Source organism: Grammomys surdaster, unplaced genomic scaffold, assembly GCF_004785775.1.
Source record: "Grammomys surdaster isolate TR1022 unplaced genomic scaffold, NIH_TR_1.0 842, whole genome shotgun sequence".
Taxonomy (NCBI): Eukaryota; Metazoa; Chordata; class Mammalia; order Rodentia; family Muridae; genus Grammomys; species Grammomys surdaster.
The window spans coordinates 299,146-308,835 of NW_021605261.1; the positions used below are offsets into that span (position 1 = coordinate 299,146).

The following is a 9,690-nucleotide window of genomic DNA, read 5'->3' on the forward strand; positions in this document are numbered from 1 at the left end:
TATTCTTTTTATCTTTTATCCACTATCGCTTATTTGGCCACTTGTTAGTCACGGACATACAAACTGACACTCCTCTATATTCACAATGCAGTGTTTGTACTTAGAATGTGTAGGTAGTCCTTTAAATGACCTATAGTCAGTCTCTCCTTCTAATATTATTCTTCACAGTGGTCCATGCTTCCATATCTTTGTTTTCAAGCTTTGTGTGTAGTACAGTTTGGGGAAGGTCATGTGTAAGCAGCACAGCTGTTTTTAAAACACTACATGGGCAGGTTTAAACTAGCTCTGGTATGATGGTTAAAGATGCATGTCAGGCTACCTGGATCCTAATTTTAACTCCTCCATTCATCTGTGTGGGGTGCTAGGCAAGCTCCCTAAACTCACCATACCTGAAGATTGGATTACTTAGGAAATTCAGTGTTCTTAATACTGCCTAGCAGACAGTAAACATTCAGTCACTGTTAGTTTAGGTATTTTTTATCATTTTTATTGATCTCATTTATATTGTAGATTTGTCTTTTCTCCTTATTATCCTTTTGTCTTTATTTACTTTCTCCTTCCCTATAAAGATTCTCTTTTCATTCCCTTTGTGTTTTAAATGATCTATACATGGGATATCTAGTCTTAGTGATAATACTTACAATGTTTATGGTTATTGAGACATATTTGATACACAGTTTGATAAGTATTTAGATCAAGTTTTTTAAATCAATGTAATTAACACTGTTATCTCCCTGTTCTATGTTTATCTATCTGGTATCCATTAATTAGGGGGCCACGTAATAGGCTATTAGTATTTCCCCTATGCGCCAGAGGTCAAGTGCCAGAGCCATAACCTTATCTAATGCTCACATACTGAGTTAATATTTTTCTGCCCTAAATCAAGCATTCCCAGGTTGCGGGTGTATAGGGATAATCTCTATGCCTCAAAGCCCACTAGATTTATTTAAAAGTCAAGCTTCAGTGTTCCCCTGAGCTGCTTTATCTTTCCCACAGATACCCCAGTAGAGGTTCTGGTCTAGGCTTTCTCTTCCTTCTCCCACCTTCTGACCCAGTGTGAAGCTTCCTGGTGTGACCTTGTTTGGCATTCCCTGACCTGGTGTCCTGGGGAAAGAAAAAGAATAAATCTTTCTATAGCACTGGCATCTCTTCCACAACTCCAAACACTGTGGGCTGAAAAGTATGACTCTCAAAAGTTTTCTAGTTTCTTTACAACTCCTCTCTTCTTATCCCCTTTCCCTGTTTTTCTCAAAAAGCACCAATCTATTTATATTTTCTAGAGTTTGTTGTTTTGAGACAGGGTCTGTCTATGTAGTCCTTGCTGCCCTAAAACTCACTATGTAAACCAGGCTGGCTTTGAATTCACAGATATCCACCTGCCTCTGTATCTGCCTTTTAAGCACTGGGATTACAGGCTTGTGCCCCATACCTGGCTATATTTTCTAGAGTTTTGTATAAAGAATATCATACATAGTTATTTTTTTTCAGTTTTTAATTTACAAATTTATTTTTTACACACACACACACACACACACATAATTTTTGGAAGCAGTAATATTGGATATATACCAGCTTGTTAATTCAGTCATATGGTGATGGACATTTGGGCTGTTTTTAGTTTACAGCTTTTATGAAGGAAGTTTCTATGGCTATTCAGGTATAAGTATTTACATAAATATATGTTTTCCTTTATCTATTAACAAATAACTGGGAGATATGAACATTATACAGTGTGGATAGATAATCTTTTAAGAAAACCACAATTTTCCAAATGGACGTGATGTTCCTGTCATCAGTGTGTGAGAAATATTACTTCTCTGCCTAGCTTTTTTTCTTTCCTTTCAGGCTTCGTCTGTCTTCTGTGTCCTCAGTTGCTTTTTGAACTATATTGTCTGTCTGTCTGGGTTGTGCTTTCTCAGTATGCTCTCTCAGTTCACTAATGACGTGTTTCAGCACACCCAGGTTTGAGAATGAAGATTTGTAAATCTAGTCAACTCCCATTTACATAGAAATTGTATGGTAAAGAATTACTAGTTAAGCAGCAAAACTGACTTCCATGTTTGCTCATTTCATTTATTTAAAGCTATAAAACTATTTGAAAAGTCACATTTCATGTAACAAAAGAATATCATAAAAACAAATTTCAATTTAACTTTCATAACAACATATAGCAGCACTCCACTGACAGATATCTCTGAGGTAGTTCCCTTGTTCCTGGCTTCCTGTTTTTTTTGTTTTGTTTTTGCTTTGTTTTGTTTAAAAAAAAACCTTTTTGGGACCTCCTAGAAGTTTTGGATTCCTCTAATATTTGATGCTTTACATTTTCCTGTGTTTTGTAATGCTTTGTCTGGAGAATCTGTTTGTCACTGAGATATGAGTGTCTCTGTTTTGCTTCCTAGGCTGTGTTGTCTGATGCTTAGCATTTTCTGTGGTACAAAGTGGTGCACTGAAAAATGGAGGGAATCTTCCTGGCAAGTGTGCTGTGGTCATCCCTGATGAGACCCTGAGAAGTTCTTTTTTCAAAGAAAACTGAGATCCCTTCCCTTTCTCCAGCTACGAAGTAGTATAAATTTATTAGCTCAGGATTCACAATGTATATAAGAGAATCCTTTAAACATACAAGGATGTCGGGTTACTTGACACAACCAGTTAAACCAGTGCTATCCTATAAAATGGTCACAGCTGGTAGAGTTTAGCCATCAGAAAGGGCTACCAGCTGGCTGTGTCAGAGCTTCCACGATGGGCCCAGATCTCAATTGTATTTCATCTTCTCTGCTCCGAAGTGAACCGTGCATCAATTCTTTGATAGCGATTTTGACCGTTTGTGGGCAGCAACTGTTCTCCTCTTACACGTTCAGTTGTCCATGTCAAGTCGGAAAAAATTTTTATTATGGTTCAGCTTTTCTTGTGGTTCCTGCCTTGATCCTTCTGATTGCTGGCTATGCTCTACGAGGCCAAATGTGGTCAGTTGTCAGCGAGTACTGCTGCTGCAGCTGTACCCCTCCATACCGGAGAAGCAGCCCTCTGGAGAGGAGGCTGGCCTGCCTCATGTTCTTCAACATCACTGGCAGGGCTCTGGTCGCTCCACTGACGTGGCTGACAGTGACGCTGCTGACAGGTACCTACTACGAATGTGCGGCAAGTGAGTTTGCCTCTGTGGACCAGTACCCAATGTTTGCTAATGTCACTCCTAGCAAACGGGAAGAGATGCTAGCTGGATTTCCATGCTACACGTCCGCTCCCTCTGATGTGATTCCAGTAAGAGACGAAGTGGCTCTTCTACACAGATACCAGTCACAAGTAAGTTCATGACCCATTGTCCTACTATTCTACACTTGTTCCAGACTCTATGAAGACACTGAACATACTGCAGGTCTACTATCTCTCGTTACCTGAACTCGGAGGACATGTTAGATCCCATGTATCAAAATGTATTCTACTGAACAGCTGCGTACACATAGATAGGATGCTGGGGATTAGTAGACCTGGTTCACTCCTGTTACCTTACCTTAGTAACCAACTAGTTTGGTTGTTGTTGATTTTGTTGTTGTTCTTAGTTCTACTTCTCCATGCTTCCCATTCCTAGTTGTGAAAGAAAGATCATAACAGAATCTGTCACTTAAATGATTGTAGATGAGAAAATGAACTAAAACATTTAAAGAGCTCATGACTGTACCTATTTTCTGTTAAAAATAATGAATTTTAGTAATATTACACATATTATCAGAACAGTGCTGTATCATTAAGTCTCTTTTTTCTGCATGTTTCCACATTTGTATTCTTTTATACTAAAAATCTTTTTTCTGGAATTACAGGAAGCTCAATTTTGTTTTTAAAATCTTCAGTGGTGGTTCTAGATGTAATGTACATGGACGAATTAGTGTCAGAGAGATGGTACAGGAAGAGGTCATGAGCCTGCAACACTTTGAGGTTAAATTCTAGGAGTGCAGTTTTATATTTTGGCAAGAAAAACACACGACTTTCTCCAAGGAATGAATTAAAACATATTTTCAAAGCACTAAACCTTAAAGCACTGATTGCAAAGGCTTCCGTGGATTTTGACCTCTCATCTTTCAGTTATTTAGATATTGATCATTTAGAAAAAACAAAATCAAGACACAGAATCTTGAAATGCTGCATTAATACCCAATCGAAGAAAAGTCAGAAAATTTCCATTAGGATATATTTGTCACAATTTTGGGGGGGTGGTCATTTTGTTGTCTGTTTGTTTATATTGACTAATCACAAAACCAGCTCAGGAAGAGGAGCTTGTGAAGGCTTGTAGGAGAAAAGCCAGAGGCAGAGGACATCTGCACTGCCCACCTGTGACTGTGCACTGTTAGCATTCTTCCTCATTTAAGCCTTGCCTTCCACATTCACCAGTTGTTAAATACTTTTAAAAGAATGAAACAGAGGAGAACAAAAGAGTCTATGACAAAAATATCCAGTGTTTAAAATACAGGAGCCAAGTAGTCACAAATAAACCTAGTTTATCTAAAAAAGAAAACGGTAAGGAACTAGGTATAGCTTATAGTTGCTTACTGACTCCTTCGGCTACAAGAGATAAGAGGAAAGAGAGATGCAGGAAGACGTGTCTGTGAATACTTGGCAGCAGGTCACTGAAGAAGACCTTGGGAGGCTGCCATTAGTGTCCATCATGGCGTCATCTTCACCACTATTATTATCAAATATTAATTAAGCCCCCAACAAACTCACGGGACCATACCTAATGATCAAGAAGTAAGATTGAGTTATAAGCAAAGGACAAGGTTTAAACGTTTTATATGAGGTTAATTGGTGGTTTATAGCGTCTATCACTTCAAGGATGGTACTTAGAATCCATTCCACATTAACAGGTCAAATTCTTTTGTAATACAAAGGCTGTGCTGAAATGGCTTAACCTGGCCTTCTGTCACAGATATTTCCATACCAAATGATCATCATCGTATACTATATATTAAAAACGGGAAGCAAAGATTTTACCCACATCTTAGTTCTGAGGTCTGTTGGGCTCCCTCTTATCACAGTTGTTTTTTGAATTTGCTGCATCAATGCTTGCACCCACTAATTTCTTGCTGATTATTCGTAGATGCTGGGCTGGATTCTGGTCGTTTTGGCAACCATTGCTCTCCTGGTCTCCAAATGTCTGGCAAGATGTTGCTCTCCCCTCACCTCTCTGCAGCATCACTACTGGGCCAACCACCTCTACAACGAGAGGGCGCTCTTCGAGCAAGCTGCCGAGGAGCATTCCCGACTTCTCATCAGACATCGAATCAAGAGAGTGTTTGGCTTCATTCCTGGGAGTGAAGACATCAAACATATTCGCATCCCTTCATGTCAAGACTGGAGAGAAATCTCTGTACCCAATCTTCTATGTGTGGGTGACACCTCACAGGGTCCCTATAGCTTCCTTGGAGACAGGGTGGTTGAGGAAAATGAGGAAGACAGACAAGAAGGTATTGAAATGAAACCTTGAGAGCTGCACCTTTCAAAGTTCATGGTGCCTGATTTTTTTTTTTTTCTGATGCAAGAGTTTCAGTACTATCTCTTTCTTTTCTTTCTCTCTGATACTTAAGGACAGAAGTCCATCCAAAATCCTATTTCCAAAATCAATATATAGATTGAGAACCTCCCCATCTTTATGCAGTTCCATCACATGTTCACGATGACTGTTGTGTCATGATGGTCCATTTTAAACGGGCATGGAGTTTTAAATCAATTGGAATTTAGCTGCATTGCTCAGTACCTGTGCAAGTATCAATAATTTGGAGTGCTATTTTGTCCTATGCTCATAATAGCTCCCTCAGAGAGCTATTGAGATTAAATGTGATGGCAGGAATCATTTACCACTATGCTTTTCATAAAGTGACCACGAGATAGCATCACTTTCCTCTATCCTCTCCAAATTCCATCTCCTATCATTCTTCCGTCTAATTTTTGGTTTTCTCCTTGTCTTCATTTAAATGATATGGTTTTATTACCTTTTCTCTGTGTATGCGGCTTACTAGAGAGGAAGGTAGAATGGAATGGTCTTTCTGAAGTGGTAACAGTGAGGAAGATTTTGAGTAATGTCCTGCGCTCAGGGATGATGGTGGATCATCACATTATCATCAGTATTAGGTTATTCTCAGCATCACAGTAGGGGTGTCTTTATGACAACTTCTTATAAACGTTATTCTAAAGCTTCTCCTCTGTGCTCCACAACAGAGGTTCCAATTGTAACTTTTCCTGGTCAAATTGTTCTTTTATGCCCCCAAACCTCTTTAAGGACCTAAGGAATGAAGCTGTACGATTTCTAGTTGTTTCTTGAACTCAAAGCAGCAGGTGCAGTGAGGGGAAGGGGTGCTGGAAATATGGTTCATGGAGTAAGAGCCAATACTGCTCTGCTGATACCCATGTCAGGTGGTCCATGCTACCTGACATTCCAGATCCGGAGTATCTAACACCTCTGACCTCCATAGGTACCTGTCTCACAGGACCAAAACCCCACAGAGATACATACACATACATAATTTTAAAAATAAATAAATAGAACCGGGGCAAGATAAACATTATAAAATATGTCTTGATTAGATGTGCTTCAAACCTGATTTCTGTGATGTTCACTTAAGCACCTGGCTCATGGGCCCAGTGAGGGACCTCAGGATTTTTGTTTATTCACTTCTTTAGTCAAAACAATTTTTGATTCCCTGAGAACTAACTGCTGATGGGCACCTTGACTTTCAAGATCAACTAACTGGATTATCTAAAATGCCACCAATTTCTTATTAATGCATTTGTATACAATTATGGAAGGTTCTGTTTTGTGTCAAATTCTGGGTGCTTTGTCTTGACAGAGACAAGTAAGAAGGAATTTTTGAGAAAACAAAATCCTTTCAGGAGGTTCCCTGATAGTACATTGCTTAGTGTGACACTTTGCGTGGCCAGAAGATTGGCCTGAACTCACTGTCAACCAACGATAACCTTATGGAAGTCAGACCATCTCTATGGGGCTTAACTTGTTGATTTATAAAGTAGAAATAATGATACCTTATCTTGTGGAAGCCAAGAAACTGAACCAAGTGAACTACTGAAGTCCTTTCCTGATCTGATAAGATGTTTACATTCACTGTTGTGTAGGTTAATCAATGTGTAGAGAGCTGTGGCTCTCAACCTTCCTAACACTGGCACCCTTTAATACAGTTCCTCATGTCGTGATGACTCCCCAACCAGTAAAATTATTTGTGTTGCAACTTCATAACTGTAATTTTGCTATAAACCATAATGTAAATATCTGTGTTTTTCAGTGGTCTTAGGTGATCCCTGTGAAGGTTTCATTCAGCTCTTATGGGGTTGTGACACAGATTGGGAACCACTGATATACAGGTTTTCTGGAATGATAGTAGACCTATGTTGCCTCTTCACTGAGTTGTATCCTTATCTTTCTCTAAAAAACATCAACTGGCAATCTGCTTTTGAAATAACATTAAGAGTGACTTCTTTCAGGTGGCCTGGGGAAGCTAGCTCTACCTTATCAGTCAACAGTGTACTCGGGGCTGATACAATGTTACAGAAGCAATTTTGAAAAAGTAGCTAAAGTAGATGTACATTGTGGAAGGCCACTCAGCTCCCTCCAATAGGAAAGAGTAAATAAGGAATATCTCATCCATTTCATTCTCAAAATTCCCATGAAGCTTGAGATTCTCTGTCTCTACTGATCCAAGAGTTTTATAATTTCCTTTGTGCTGGGACTTACTAGTAAATGAATCATCTTCACCAAACTCAGAATTGGTTTATTAGTTTTCAGGACCTTCACCACAAAAGAGACTCTTCAATAAGATTTTCAATTAACAGCACAATCAAAGAATGTATGAAGTTATAGTGTTACATCACCAGGAAGATTAATAGTTGCTTAGGACTTAATTGGAAACAGCCTCTGCCAGCTTCTAAAGCCCTCTCCTCATCAAACTCAGACACAGATTTTCTCAGACATAGAAAGCTTACCTTCTGAGTCAGTTAATTGTGCTAATGGCTTTTTGGTACAGGAGATGGAGAAATCCTGATTTACATGGTTTCAAAGAATTCCTAGCATCTATATGAATGCACGAAAAATAGCATATATACTTGGGATTTTATTGTATTGTGTATCATCTATTTCAAGTAAAATAAATTGATACCCTCCCCCCTCTTTTCATGTATTCTTTTGTTCTGCAGCTAGCTAGGTAAATTTTTTTCATTATGAACATGACCTTCCTCTCCTTTATGCTAAATGGATTTATGTAATTATAAAACATATAATTAAAAACAATTATATGTGTTAACACCTACCTTATATTTTGCTGCCAAGTTCTTTTGGCTGGCACATCAGATTCTGTGGCTTGGCAGAGATAGACTTGCTGACTTCTCTTGTGACAGCTCCACTATGCCACCAGGATTCAGCTCACCTCCTTCCTAGGAGAAAAATAAACCCAAAGCTTAGCTCTGGCTGATTCTGACAAAAGCTGAATTGCACAGACCTTACCTACACTTCGTCATTCTCCTTAATTCTGTACTCATTTCCAGCTGTGTTTTTGTTTAAAAATTTAAATTAATGACTGCAATTAGAAACAGCAGTGTGGGGGCTCAGCGTTTAATAGCACTAGCTGCCTTTCCAGAGGATCTGCATTCTGTTGCCAGCACCCACACCTGGTAGTTTATAACCACATGTAACTCCAGTCCTATGAGATCTAGATCACTTCCTTTTGCTCTCCTCTGGCACTTGCGTGTGTGTGTGTGTGTATGTGTGCACACGCGCACGTGTGCATGTGGGTACACACACACACACACACACACACACAAATAAAAAAATAATTAAAAAAAAAGAAACAAAAAAGAAACACCAGTATGGGTTTGCTGTTCTCTTTCATCTAGTTTGTACTAAAAGGCAAGCACAAACAAACCTTTACATTTTGATATCACATAGCTAATTAATAGGCTTTCTGAATGCAGAGTATAAATATATTTTCTAGCTCAAAAAACCCCCCAAATATATAGACACAATTTTAGGTTCAACATGCAGCATACCAAAAATTAGTATGCGATCAAGAAAGAGCAGAGTTACAGTCTTGGGGAACAGACAGATTTACAACTGGTTGTATGAGCTGGAAGGTAACAAACAAGTCCACAAATGTGACTTCTGGACAGAAGAGCGCACGGTAGTTCTAGACAGGCAAACTGCATTGTTCTGGACGGAATAGCACATGGTGGTTGAAGATAGGTGAACTGCATCGTTTTTGGTGGAACTTATTTGGTTGTTCTAAACTCCAAGAATGATGAATCAATCTTTAATCTCAGCATCTAGGAAGACTGCAGCTTTCATGTATCATTTCCTCTGCTGCCACCTAGTGGTTTTTATGAGTATATGCACCAATCTGTAGTGGGTGACTGCAGTACCAATGGAGCATTAAAAAGATATGAAATCTGAAGCATTACAAACATTAAAACATTTAAAATAGCAACATGAGAGATTTGAAATGCTCCATCAGTAAATCTACACAAATATTCTCAACTTGAAAAAAAACACTCTCAGAATTACTACCACCCTGACCTGTAGTTTCAGGTTCTCTCTGTCTCTGTCTCTCTCTGTGTGTTTCTCTCTCTCTGTGTTTCTCTCTCTGTGTGTGTTTCTCTCTCTCTCTCTCTCTCTCTCTCTCTCTCTCTCTCTCTCTCTCT

General features: G+C 38.9%; 2 protein-coding genes across 5 annotated transcripts in view; one reads left to right on the plus strand and one right to left on the minus strand.

The window, feature by feature from the left end:
• The window catches only part of Trappc3l (trafficking protein particle complex 3 like), a 79,549-nt gene that overhangs the window by 51,572 nt on the left and 18,287 nt on the right, over positions 1-9,690 (minus strand). The window contains exons 2-4 of one of the 4 annotated variants that reach the window (XM_028782675.1): positions 8,308-8,426; positions 4,988-5,297; positions 3,509-3,582 (exon numbers count right to left, since the gene is read on the minus strand). The gene's annotated coding sequence lies outside the window, so the exon portion shown is untranslated. Of the gene's footprint in view, positions 1-3,508; positions 3,583-4,987; positions 5,298-8,307; positions 8,431-9,690 lie in introns of all 4 variants that reach the window. The other 3 variants (XM_028782674.1, XM_028782676.1, XM_028782677.1) reach the window with 3 other exon arrangements.
• Positions 2,703-8,167, plus strand: Calhm4 (calcium homeostasis modulator family member 4). The gene is made up of 2 exons (XM_028782672.1): positions 2,703-3,300; positions 5,090-8,167. Exons 1-2 carry the CDS (start codon positions 2,740-2,742, stop codon positions 5,474-5,476), a joined length of 948 nt encoding a protein of 315 aa, XP_028638505.1. The 5' UTR covers positions 2,703-2,739; the 3' UTR covers positions 5,477-8,167.

Excerpts from the sequence above, each read along its gene's own strand:
- Calhm4 (XM_028782672.1), top strand. The coding sequence starts at position 2,740 with ATGGGCCCAGATCTCAATTGTATTTCATCTTCTCTGCTCCGAAGTGAA. Across the intron at positions 3,301-5,089 it reads TACACAGATACCAGTCACAA|ATGCTGGGCTGGATTCTGGT; the intron begins GTAAGTTCATGA and ends GATTATTCGTAG.